Source organism: Rhincodon typus, chromosome 3 (genome assembly GCF_021869965.1).
Source record: "Rhincodon typus isolate 14 chromosome 3, sRhiTyp1.1, whole genome shotgun sequence".
Classification (NCBI taxonomy): Eukaryota; Metazoa; Chordata; class Chondrichthyes; order Orectolobiformes; family Rhincodontidae; genus Rhincodon; species Rhincodon typus.
Window position 1 is genome coordinate 92,893,281 of NC_063334.1, and position 13,811 is coordinate 92,907,091.

General features: G+C 42.5%; 1 protein-coding gene across 1 annotated transcript in view; it reads left to right on the forward strand.

The window, feature by feature from the left end:
* LOC125481841 (xanthine dehydrogenase/oxidase-like) overlaps window positions 1-13,101 on the forward strand; it is a 48,239-nt gene extending 35,138 nt beyond the window's left edge. Inside the window, exons 5-6 of the mRNA XM_048593768.1 lie at window positions 2,867-3,036; window positions 12,993-13,101. Coding sequence (XP_048449725.1) covers window positions 2,867-3,036; window positions 12,993-13,101 — 279 coding nt within the window. The remainder of the gene's footprint in view (window positions 1-2,866; window positions 3,037-12,992) is intronic.
* The last annotated feature ends 710 nt before the right edge of the window (window positions 13,102-13,811 follow it).

Consider the following 13,811-nt stretch of genomic DNA (forward strand, 5'->3'; position numbering starts at 1 on the left):
TGGAGTGTGAGGCCGAGATGAGATCAGCCATGATGTATTGAATGGTGAAGTGGGAGGGCGAGATGAGATCAGCCATGATGTATTGACTGGTGGAGTACGCCTGAGGGGCTGAATTGCCTGCACCTGCTCATAGTTCTTAAATTTTTATGTTCTACAGAAGAAATTAGTGTTAGGAAAGCAGTGGTACTTCACTGGGATTGATTGACTGTAAAGGATATTGCAGGGAGAAGGATTGAATTTTATCGTATATATTAAGATCTTTCTAAATTGTTTTGTATAGATTTTTAGGGCTTTACTGTGTAATAAACTTCTTCAATAAATTTAAACATACAAGATTCGATGGGGCTTGATGGGGTAGATGTTGAGAAGATGCTTCCACTATTAGGGGAATCTTGAATAGAGGTCATAGTTACAGAATGAGGGTACAGTCATTTAAAACTGAGATACAGTGGAATTTCTTCTTTCTGAGAGTAATGAATGTCTCTCTACCCAAAGGAGTTGTAACAGTTAGATCACTGAAAGTATTTTTTTAAATTCATTCACGGGATGAGGACGTCGTTGGCTAGGCAGTATTTATTGCCCATCCCTAATTGCCCAGAGGGCAGTTAAGAGTCAACCACATTGCTGTGGGTCTGGAATCACAGTAGACCAGACCAGGTAAGGACAGCAATTTCCTTCCCTAAAGGACATTAGTGAACCAGATGGGTTTTTCCTGACAATCAACAATGGATTCATGGTCATCGTTAGATTCTTAATTCCAGATAATTATTGAATTCAAATTCTACCATCTGCCGTGGCAGGATTTGAACCTAGGTCCCCAGAATGTTATTTGGGTCTCTGGATTAACAATCCAGTGATAATACCACTAAGCCATTGCCTCTCCCCTATTTGAAGAGGTGGTAGATAAATTTATCAAGGAGTTAAACCATGATCTTCCAGAAGGACAGGACAGGCTTGAGGGGCTGAATGGCTCAGTCCTGGTCCTGTTTTCTTTCATTCTTATTCCCTTGGGAAAAGAACATCGACAGTCTCATGTGAAATTGTTCAGTGACTGACCAACATGATAACAAAACTGCTAAAGTAAAACTTAAGCCCTCTCAAGCTAGGTGTTAATCTGAGATCTGAGTTGTCCAATATTGCCATCAACTGGGATTGTATCTTGAATATTTCCAGTGTATTCCATTTTTATTATAGTGAGTATCTGATGCTAAAGTTAAAGTTGCCTTAATGCTTATGCCCCAACTCAGTGACTCTAAAATCATCAAATAACTTTATTGGATAGACCTAGTAATGGTTTGATGGCTTTCAGACTTGATTTTAATTTCCATGTCTTATTGCATATAAAATGAATATTATGTCTTAGAACATAGAACATAGAACATTACAGCGCAGTACAGGCCCTTCGGCCCTCGATGTTGCGCCGACCTGTGAAACCAATCTGACACCCATCTAACCTAAACTATTCCATTATCATCCATATGTTTATCCAATGACCATTTAAATGCCCTTAAAGTGGGCGGGTCTACTATTTTTGCAGGCAGGGCATTCCACGCCCTTACTACTCTCTGAGTAAAGAACCTACCTCTGACATCTGTCCTATATCTATCACCCCTCAATTTAAAGCTATGTCCCCTCGTGCTAGCCATCACCATCCGAGGAAAAAGGCTCCCACTGTCCACCCTATCTAATCCTCTGATCATCTTGTATGTCTCTATCAAGTCACCTCTTAACCTTCTTCTCTCTAACGAAAACAGCCTCAAAACCCTCAGCCTTTCCTCATAAGACCTTCCCTCCATACCAGGCAACATCCTGGTAAATCTCCTCTGCACCCTTTCCAATGCTTCCACATCCTTCCTATAATGCGGTGACCAGAACTGTACGCAATACTCCAAGTGCGGCCGCACCAGAGTTTTGTACAGTGCAACATGACCTCGTGGCTCCGAAACTCAATCCCTCTACCAATAAAACCTAACATACTGTACGCCTTCTTAACAACGCTATCAACCTGGGTGGCAACTTTCAGTGATCTATGCACATGGACACCGAGATCTTTCTGCTCATCCACACTACCAAGAATCTTACCATTAGCCCAGTACTCTGTATTCCTGTTACTCCTTCCAAAGTGAATCACCTCACACTTTTCCGCATTAAACTCCATTTGCCACCTCTCAGCCCAGCTCTGCAGCTTATCTATGTCCCTCTGTAACCTGCAACATCCTTCTGCACTATCCACAACTCCACCGACTTTGGTGTCATCCGCAAATTTACTAACCCATCCTTCTACGCCCTCATCCAGGTCATTTATAAAAATGACAAACAGCAGTGGCCCCAAAACAGATCCTTGAGGTACACCACTAGTAACTGAACTCCAGGATGAACATTTCCCATCAACCACCACCCTCTGTCTTCTTACAGCTAGCCAATTTCTGATCCAAACCGCTAAATCACCCTCAATCCCATGCCTCCGTATTTTCTGCAATAGCCTACCATGGGGAACCTTATCAAATGCTTTACTGAAATCCATATACACCACATCAACCGCTTTACCCTCATCCACCTGTTTGGTCACCTTCTCGAAGAACTCAATAAGGTTTGTGAGGCACGACCTACCCTTCACAAAACCGTGTTGACTATCCCTAATCAAATTATTCCTTTCTAGATGATTATAAATCCTATCTCTTATAATCCTTTCCAACACTTTACCCACAACCGAAGTAAGGCTCACTGGTCTATAATTACCAGGGTTGTCTCTACTCCCCTTCTTGAACAAGGGGACAACATTTGCTAGTCTCCAGTCTTCTGGCACTATTCCTGAAGTTTTGTCATATCTGAAGATAGTATTGTACCATATTTTTGAATTTTGTAGTGTTTGTTTCCAATTGGCTCCCTCCTATCATTGAAGAACCATCAAGTTATAACAGTCGAGGCGTTGGGGTCTGTGAAGAAGGGTTTACACCCCATACAACAGCGACTGGCTGATTATAATGGAAGTCAGTGTGGATTCTGCAGCCCAGGTTTTGTCATGCAGATGTTTGGGTAAGTGCAGACAATTTCCTTTATTAGCTGTCCAGTTAAATATCTTCGTTTGTTTAAATGTGTTTTCACATACCACTCAGGGATCTGCGGGACATATAAAATTGTAGCTTTCCCTAGGAAATCTTTTTTTCTTTTTTATGCTAATTATAACACCAAAACCAAACTTGATGTGGGATTTGTGGCTTTTAATTGCCAGCAGCAGGTTGTCTTCTTATTAGTATTAACTGCTTTAAAATGAAGCTAAGAAATGCAATGACAGATATTAACCTCTTGAGTCCTAGAAATCGGCAGTGTTTCCTGGTGAGCTCTGCTACTTCCCTCACTCAGCCATGGGGTGGTGGAGGCCATCCTGTGATCAGTGTCTATGTTAATGTATGTGCAGCTATTATTCTCTTCATGTCCAGCTCACTACACATGCAGTGTAGATGTCTGGCTACAGGGGCTTTCTTGCAATCGTAGAGAAGTCTCTTGCTGGGGTTCTCTCTTTGAGGATCAAGGAGGCCTTTAATTATTTTCGTAGACCACAATTATTTTTAAGGGTCCTGGCTTCTATCCCAACCTGCGCCCAAAGTGAATTCTGTAATTATACAATACAGTCATTCCATTTATAACACAGAGGGAGGCCATTTGGCCCCTTGAAATAGAACTGGCTCTTTTGAAGATCAATCCAGTTAGCCCATTCTCTGCTATTTCATCCAGTCTCTACAATTTTTCTCCTACAAATATTTATCTAATTTTCTTTTTACGGCTCCAATCAATTCTATATCTACCATTTGTGCAGGCAGAATGTTCCAAAGATGAGCCACTCGATGCATGGAAAGAGGAATAGGCCATTCAGCCCATCGACCCAGCTCGCCATTTAATACGAAATGGCTTATCGGGCAGTTCAGTGCTTTTTACCCATATTATTCCCATTGGAAATCAGAAATCCATCAATCTCTCCTTGGAAAATACTCAAAGAATGAGCTTCTACAGCTCTCGAGGATAGAGAATTCCAAAGGTCCACAATTGTGAGTAAAAAAACAAGTTCCCAGCCCTAAATGGTATCCCACTTATTTTTAAATTGTGTCCCCTGGTTCCAGTTTCCCAAACCAGGGTAAGCATTTTACCTGCATCTACCTCTTTTAAATATACTGTTTCAATGAGATCCCCTTTCATTCATAGGATCCCTACTGTGTGGAAACAGGCCCTTTGGCCCACCAAGTCCATGCCAACCCTCAGAGCATCCCGCCCAGACACATCCCCCTATAACCCACGTAAGTTACACATCCCTGAACACTAGGAGCAATTTAGCATGACCAATCCACCTAACCTGCACATGTTTGGACTGTGGGAGGAAACTGGAGTGCCCACAGGAAACCCACGCAGACATGGGGAGAGTGTGCAAACTCCATATAGCTAGTAGCCTGAGGGTGGAATTGAACCCGGGTCACTGGTGCTATGAGGCAGTAATGCTAACCACTGAGCCACCATGCCGCCACTTCAAAGCTCTAGAGAATACAGGCCCAGTTTACCCAATCTTTCTTCATAGACCAGTCCTGCCATCCCAGGAAGTAGCATGGTGAACTATTGTCACACTCCCTCTATGGCAATAATATCCTTCCTGAGATATGACATGGGGGTGCTGGTGTTGGACTGGGGTGGACAAAGTCAGAAGTCACACGACACCAGGTTATAGTGCAACAGGTTTATTTGAAATCATGTGCTTTGGAAGCACTGCTTCTTTGTCAGGTGAAGTGGAGGGAAGTGCACAGGTACTGTAAAACTGTACAAACTAATTAAGGAAGAGAGATCATAACAAGTTATCAAGGTGATGGTGTCAAAACATAACAGTAAGACAGATTTTAAGCACAGAACAGCATGGTGGGCCAAATTAGTTTGCACAGTTTTGATTACTTGTTACTTTGGCTAAACCATTTTTAATGCAACTCTTATACCAATCATGTTATTCCAGCCATTTGGTTTGTCTCTAGCACCATCTTATTTTTGATTGTTTGGAATTATCGCTGAACCTCAATTAATCGAATCACAGGTCATCCCTTCACTTGCTATTCAGTTGTTGACATTTTACTCACACCATCTGACACTTTTGTTCACCTGCAGAGATTTGTTGCTCAGCCTGTCAACACTTCACTCACACTATTTGTACTATCCTTTGACACTCCTAATTAACTGGAATTATCCTGCAATGATCTTTCTGCCTGTAAATTCTCTGCTTGTGCGCTTCCCTCCACTTCACCTGACAAAGGAGCAGCGCTCTGAAAGCTTGTGAGACCAAATGAACCTGTTGGACTATAATCTGGTGTGTGTGACTTCTGACTTCCTGAGATAGGGATACTGAAATCGCACACAGTACTTCAGGTACAATCTAACGAAGCTCCTTTATAATTGGAGCAAGAGTTCACTGCGCTTGTTCTCAAATCCTCTTGCATTAAAGGATGACATTCCATTAGCCTTCCTGATAGCTTACTTCACACACATGTTAGCCTTCAGTGACTTCGCAACAAAGAAACCTACATATGTCTATGCTTCCCAACCTCTTACCATTTAAGAGATGATCTGTGCATCTTTTTCTCTTTACAAAGTGAATAATCTCACATTTTTCAATACTATATTCTGTCTGCCATTTTTTGTCCACTCAATAAGCCAGTTAAAATCCTCCTGATACCATTTTACATCTTTCTCACAATGCATGTTCCCACTTAGTTTCATATAATTGCAAATTTGGAAATATTACATCCAACTCATTGATATATATTGTGACCGGCTGGTGCCAAGGACTGATCTTGCAGGACCCCACTAGTCTCAGCCTGTTAAGGAGAAAATGCACAATTTATTCCTGCTCTCTGTTCTTTGCCTGTCTGTCAGTCCTTATTCCATGACGGTACATTACCTCCGATTTCTAAATAAAAACCAAAAGAACTGCGGATGCTGTAAATCAGGAACAAAAACAGAAGTTGCTGGAAGCTCAGCAGGTCTAGCTGCATCCATGGAGAAAAAGGCAGAGTTGACGTTTCGGGTCCGATGACGCTTCCTCTCTGAGTCCTTTATGCTCTAAGGAAGACATAGAGGAGTCATTGATGAGACATCTTCAGTTTGTCATTATCTTAGTGTTCTGCATTCTGTTATGTCAATTCCCAATTTATCTTCAATTATTCTCTATCAACTCTTACAATTGCCACTCGATCAGGCAGCCACCCAGTACCTGGTCTGACCGCACGTGCAACTGTTCTAAAAGCCAAAATAATAGGAACTTCTCAATTTCTTTTCATGGGAACTTCAACTCAATCTCCCCGTTCCTTGCTTTATTCTTCTGCTTGTCAATCATACATTCGGTCTGGAAGTGGGATACTTGCGGAGCTGGGAGTGGTTGTAAAAGATAAATAAACCTGCATTTCATTTCTGAAATGGTTAAAATAATCTCTGTTGCAATTTTCACGCATCTAGTTTTCAGACATATAATTGTCCATACCTTTAAGTAGGCAGGCCACCCTACTTGCAACACAGTCTAGATTAAAATATATTCCACTTGTTCCTTGAATGCATTTCAAACCAGTCTTTTTGTTTTTATATTTTCAGGGCAAATTCATGAAATTTATTTTTGGTGGTCACAGTTATGAGCTGTTAGCCATGACATAGTTGCAAACAGTCTTGTCTCTGAGAAGACTGTTAATTCAAATTTACTTCAGGGACCTGAACAATCTAAGATGACATTTCAGTGCTCTTCTGTGGGAGTGGTAACAGATTAAATTGAGGTCCTATCTGCATTCTTCATCCCTTTTTAGGTGGATGTAAAAGATACCACAGCACTATTCAAAGAAAAGAGTTTCTTCTGGTATCCTGGCCAATATTTATCCCTCAATTAACACTGAAAACTCATTATTTGGTTACTTATTTTGTTGCTATTTGAGAGCTTTATGTGAACACTTTGCAGCATTTCCTGGTTTAAAATGTTTGCTGCAGTTCAAGAGTACTAAATTAGCTGTGAAGCATTTGAGATATCATGAGTTTATTAAAAGTGTCATAGAAATGCAGGTCTGTCTTTCTAATGCTTCTTTATGGACACAAATACCTCTATTATTGTAACCTGTGGCTCTGAAATAACAGAATTGAAAGAAGCACTGCAAGTTGCAAAAATAAGGCATTGTATGCCTTTTAGGCAAAATCAGCAACACCATCTTCATAGAATCCCTACAGTGTGGAAACAAGCCCTTCAGCCCAACAAGTCCACACCAATCCTCAGAGTATCCCAACCAGACCCATCCCCCTATAACCCACCTAATCTACACATCCCTGAACACTACGGGCAATTTAGCATGGCCAATCCACCTAACCAGCACATCTTTGGATTGTGGGAGGAAACCGGAGCACCTGGAGGAAACCCACGCAGACACGAAGAGAATACGCAAACTCCACACAGACAGTCACCTGAGGCTGGAATCGAATGTGGGTTGCTGGTGCTGTTAGGCAGCAGTGCTAACGACTGAGCCACTGTGCTGCCCTCAAATAATCTTCTTCTATCATTTTATGCTTTGCAAAGCCAGAAGTCCTAAGTCAATTCCAAGCAGAACTGGTGCCACCTGCACCCACCATATTTGTAATTCAGCTGGTATGACAGGTGTAATTGTGAGCCTTCTGCAGCTGTCACTGCTCTACCATGTGCTGGTTTGGGAAATGGGGTCAGGCTGTAAGTGACACCATTTGATTATATTCTTATGTTTGATGGCTCAATGGTAAAATTAGAAAATCCATCAACACAAATATCAAAATTAAGCGATGCAGTTCCTTTAATAAATCAATAAATATAGCAAGGTTTTGTAAAAATTTTGTAGTTACTACAATGTTTTGGAATTATGCCAATGAAATATATCTGTTAGGCAAAAAATACATTTTAATGATTTTCCAAAACCCATTAAAGCTTTTAGGAGTCATTGATTATATTAGACCATAATATTGTATAAAGAATTGAATATTGCCATGCAATAGATTGTTGGTGCAGTTTGTGTTTGGGTTTTGAAAACAAGTGATTTATTTGTTGAAAGGGGCTCACATTTCTGTTGTGGCTAACTTTATGATCTGAGGATTTTAGAGTGGATTCAACTACTCAACTAAAATGTCTCTAGATTCTTTCGTAACAATATTTAATATACTTCTGTAACCTTTCTGCCTTTTAATATGCCTGGCTCAGAAAATGTTACCAATCTCAGATGTAACATTAGTTAAGCTAGCATCTCCACTTTTTTTAAGGACAGATGTCTACATTTCTACCACTCTTTGTATGTGCAACTACTCCTACATTGCTCCTGGATGATGTGAATCTGAATTTAATGTTTTGTCCTTTTGCCCCAGATTTTCCCACCATCGAGGCAAAGGCAATCAGTTTGGGCTTGTGTGTGTAACTCAACAATTAGTGATTCACTTGTGCACATGATTCAAATTCCCTATACATCAGGAAACTGCCTCTTCAGTTAAACTGAGTTTCCTAGAGTTTTAATCTTATTAATTTTAATGTGCATACTTCCTGTGTTGTAATAGCCTTGTGAACCCAAGCCTTTGCCTGATATTTAAACACAAATGATGATTGACCAAATATTGTGCTTGATGTGAAGAGAGTCAAGTTCAATTTAAAAACTAGATGTGTTCTTTGGTATAGAAATTTAGCACTAAACTGTTCTTTCAAAAGTGTCGTCATGAGCCTTGAGCTGACTGAATACTTAGTATCATTTGTTGTTACCTAAAGTCATGGTTTGAATTGGTGTTATTCTTCAGCTAAGTAGAAAGCCATGACTTACGTAGCTTGAAAACCAATGATTTCTCTGATAAACCTGATGGATTTTGTTTAGCACAATTGGTTAATTTTTATTGTTTGCATTCAACTAAAGATAAATGGTTCTTATTGATAGAATTTCTATTACTGAGAACATTGCTGTACATCAAAGCAAAGTTACTTCTCCTCATTCAGCCTCAGGGAGTGAGAGGTGCTACCTTCTATTACTGCTGGGCTTGTTAAACTACTGATAGTAGTTTGACGCAACTAACTGGCTTTGCAGGTTACTTCAAGACAATAGTTACCAGCCACACAGAGGCAGACTGGGTAAAAACGGTGATTTCCTGCTCTAAAATCATATCATTAAACCAGCTGCATTTTTACAATAATCTGGCAGCTTCATTGTCAGGTTTCTGACCCAGTGTTTTTGTTCCTAGAATTTTTTTTTGCAAACAATTCACATTTCCCAATGCCACAATGGGATTTGTGTGCTCTGAATTATTTGCCTATACCTCTGGGTTACTAGTCAAGTAACATAGCTATGCATGGTTGTATCTTAGGCTTTGCCTGTGGAACAAGTAGTAATCCTGATTGTTTCTGTTTGATACAAACCCAGAGGAATGTTCTCAGCCCTCGAATGCATGGCAATAGTGAGAAATTTGGGAGAATACTGTCAGAATGAAAAAAAAGTGAATTGCAACATCCAACAAAACAAGAGTCCGACAAGGTTTCAGTAGATGAGAGTCTCACTGGTAAACGGTGAGGACCTTATCTCCATGCATTTGCCTTTCAGTATTAACTAATCCCACCTCATTTCCCTGCGGTTTATGATTCTGGAAGACACTGACAAGAAATTAGGTCTCTCCAATTCCTGACTTGGAAGTCTGAGCAGTTACCTGATGGATGAAGCTTGTTGGTTGCTTTTCTGAGCCTCTGCGCTCAGCTTTATTCAGCAACATCTTAACAACTTAACTACCTCAACACTACATTACTACATTGAGGAACTCACTGACACTTTATATTGCAATGCTGCGGCTGAGTTGCTGCACATTCAGGAATGCGCACCCACCTCATGCATCTGCATAGGATGTATCTCAGCTCTGTTAGATTGATTTCTTTGCAGTACTCACTTTGCACTTAATTGGAGGTTCGCAGCATCTGTGACTCACATTGCTTCTCAGCGCAGACAGAAAGCCAGCTTGTCATGGCTACTAGCACTGACCAGGCAAGGAGGAAGACATGTTGCTCGAAGGTGGTGTACTAATAATGTCACACCTACAACATGCAGCAGTATTGTACGCAGCAAAAGCATTGCATGTGTTTCAACCAAATGGCCAAGCCTGCAAGTCAAAGGGGAGCAGCCAATAATTGAGTGAAGGGGAACCATGTTTTCTCAGGAGTGCTGCCACACTCAGTCGAGACATCTCAGTTCAGGGGGTTTGACCACTATTAGTCCTGAGGGTATGGGTACTAAATATTAAGGTTGGTCATCGGGGAGCAGTCAATTCTCCGGTCTGTGGGAAGGTGGGAAACTCAAATGTGGAGGATGGAGCCATCGGCAAGTGAAGAAGGCAGGAAGGCTTTGTAGTTTGCAGAGATGAGTTGGGAGAGGCTTATTGAGTCAAAATGTTGCATGCAATAGCGAGAGTGGTAGTCCATTAGTATTGGAGGGAATTTTAAGCAATGGCAGCATTAAAGTGAGTGTGAGACAGCATAAAGAGTGGCAGTTAGCACTGTGGAGCGCAGAGGGTCATTGATCTTCTTTCTACATTACAGGGCATTATTCTCACTAGGATAGTGGCCTGACTCTGGTGGCTATCTTGGTCCAGACTGGCAATGCCTGATGCCATAAGAACCTCCTCCCTACCACCCCATCAGCCATGACCTCAAGGTCCCTGTTCATGAACAGAGATGTAGCATCCATTTCTCAACCATCTCCTCAAAGCAGCAGGCAAGCCACAAACTTTGAATGTCAGTTGCTGACTTGCAGCCTGGTACCCGTAGACCATAAGACCATAAGTTATAGGAGCAGAATTAGGCCATTCAGCCCATCGGGTCTACTTCATCAACCATTCAGTCATGGCAGATCTGTTACTCAAACCTATTCTCCTGCCTTCTTCCAGTAACCCTTGATCTCCTTACCAATCAAGAACCTATCTATTCCTGCCTTAAATACAGTCAATGACTTGGCCTCCACACCCCTCTGTGGCAATGCATTCCACACATTAACCACCCTTTGGCTGAAGAAATTCCTCCTCATCTCAGTTCTAAAGGGTTGATCCTTCACTCTGAGTCTGTGCCCTCGGCTCTTAGTATCTCCTGCTGGTAGAAACACCTTCTCCATGCCCTCTGTATCCAGGCCCCTCAGTATTCTGTAAGTTTCAATCAGATCCCCCCTCATCCTTGTAAACTCCATCGAGTACAGACCCAGAGTCCTCAGCTGCTCCTCATACAAGCCCTTCATCCCCAGGATCATTCTTGAAAACCACCTTTGGACCCCCTCAAGGCCAGCACATCTTTCCTTACATCCGGGGCCCAAAACTGCTCACAATATTCCAAATGCAGTCTGACCAGAGCTTTATACAGCCTTAGCAGTACGTTTGTGCTCTTGTATTTTAGCCCTCTTGAAAAGAATGCTAAATTGCATTTGCCTTCCTAACTGCCAACTGAACCTGCATGTTAACCTTATGAGAATCCTGAACTAGGATTGAACAAGGACTCCTGAAGTTCCTTTGTGCTTCAGATTTCTGCAGCCTTTCCCTGCGTCCATTCTTCCTACCAAAGTGCATAACCTCACACTTTCCCACATTGTATTCCATCTGCTGCTTCTCTGCCCACTCTCCTAGTCTGCCCAAGTCCTTCTGCAGCCTCGCCACTTCCTCAACACTGTCTTGTGTCATCTGCAAGTCTCACAATGTCCTCACTTCCTTCGTCCACATCATTAATGTATAACGTGAACAGTTGTGGTCCCAACACTGACCCCTGCAGAACTCACTCCACTTGTCACCGAGTGCCATTTTGAAAAAGACCCATTTATCCCCACTCTCTGCTTTGTGCCCATCAGTCAATCCTCTATCTATGTCTATAACACCATGCCTATAACACCATGAGCACTTATTTAGCAGCCTCCTGTCCCAACACCTTGTCAAAATCCTTCTGGAAATCTAAGTAGATCACGTCCACTGGCTTTCCTTTGTCGAACTTGCTTGCTACCTCCCCAAAGAATTCTAATAGATTTATCAGATCTCCCCTTGATGAAGCCGTACTGACTCTGCCCCATTTTATCATGCATTTCCTATTGTTAATAATGGGCTCAAGAATCTTATCAACACCCAAGGTCAGGCTAACCAGCCTATTTTCTGCGTCCCTCCCTTCTTAAACAGGGTTGTTACATTTGCCATTTTCCAGTCCTCGGGGACCCTCCCTGACTCCAGTGATTCCTGAAAGATCACCACTAACGCCTCTACAATCTCCTCAGCTATTTCCTTCGGAACTTGGGGTATAGTTCATCTGGTCTGGTTGATTTATCCTCCTTCAGACCTTTCAGCTTCCCCAGCACCTTCTCCTTAATGAGGGCAACTAGACTCACCTCTGCCCACTGATTCTCTTGAAGTTCTGGTAAGCAGCTGGTGTCTTCCACTGTTTAATCTGATGCAAAGTATCTATTCAGTTCAGTCACTATTTCTTTCCTCTTGTTGTCTGCTTCTCCAGCCTCATTTTCCTGTGGTCTAATGTCCACTCTTGCCTTTTTCATAGAATCCCTATAGTGTGGAAACAGGCTGTTTGGCCCACACCGACCCACAGAACATTCCACTCAGACCCATAAACCCAACTAATCTACACATTCCTGAACACTATAGGCAATTTAGCATGGCCAGTACACCTAGTCTGCACATCTTTGGACTGTGGGAGGAAACCGGAGCATCCGGAGAAAACTCATGCAGACACGGGGAGAATGTACAAATGCCACACAGACAGTCACCCAAAGGTGGAATCAAACCGGGGTCCCTGGCGTTGTGAGGCAGCAGTGCTAACCACTAAGCCACCGTACCGCCGAGATTAGTTTAGAAGTATAAAGAAATTGCGAGCTATGCTTGAGCCAGGTAGGAGTCAAACCTACAATCTCCTGATCCATAGTCAGGCAGGTTATCCATTGCGCCACTGGCTCTTTCTCTTCACCTTTTTATAGGCATGCCTCACTTTGGATGGGATCTCTCCTTCCTGACCATACACACCTTACTGATCCCATGTTGTCAACACTGGAAGGAGGTGGCAGTGGTCAGCACCTCCACCTCTGAGACTACATGATTCAACAAGAGAGGTGCAAAGAGACTGGGTGAATCAAGTGAGGAGCAGAAGATGGCCAAGGCACATGGAGCAAAACACTATGAAACTCTCCAAACGTCACACAGCCAAAAATGGGAAAATTCAGCCCAACAATTTCCCTGTGATCCTACACAATATAACATGTCAATAAGTATACTCTCTCAGCTTGTTAATTTTAACAGGTATAGAGCAGCATATCTTGCAACTGCTAAGTTTAGACTCCATTAAAATATGGCACAACAAATTTGTGTCCTAGTGAGATATGCAATTAACCGGAATCAGGTCTTATTAGCATAATTAATGTCAGCAGCAAGACAAGGTAGAATTTATGTTTTTAAATGATAGAACTTTAGTTGTGGTTAAATACTTTTCAACAGGCCAAGTGAAGAGAGCTGACCAGGGGAGTGGGATCAGCAGGGGAAGCTGACCAGGGGAGTGGGATCAGCAGGGGGAGCTGACCAGGGGAGTGGGATCAGCAGGGGGAGCTGACCAGGGGAGTGGGATCAGCAGGGGAAGCTGATCAGGGGAGTGGAATCAGCGGAGGGAGCTGACCAGGGGAGCAGGATCAGCGGAGGGAGCTGACCAGAGGAGCGGGATCAGCGGAGGGAGCTGACCAGGGGAGCGGGATCAGCGGAGGGAGCTGACCAGGGGAGCGGGATCAGCAGGGGGAGCTGACCAGGGG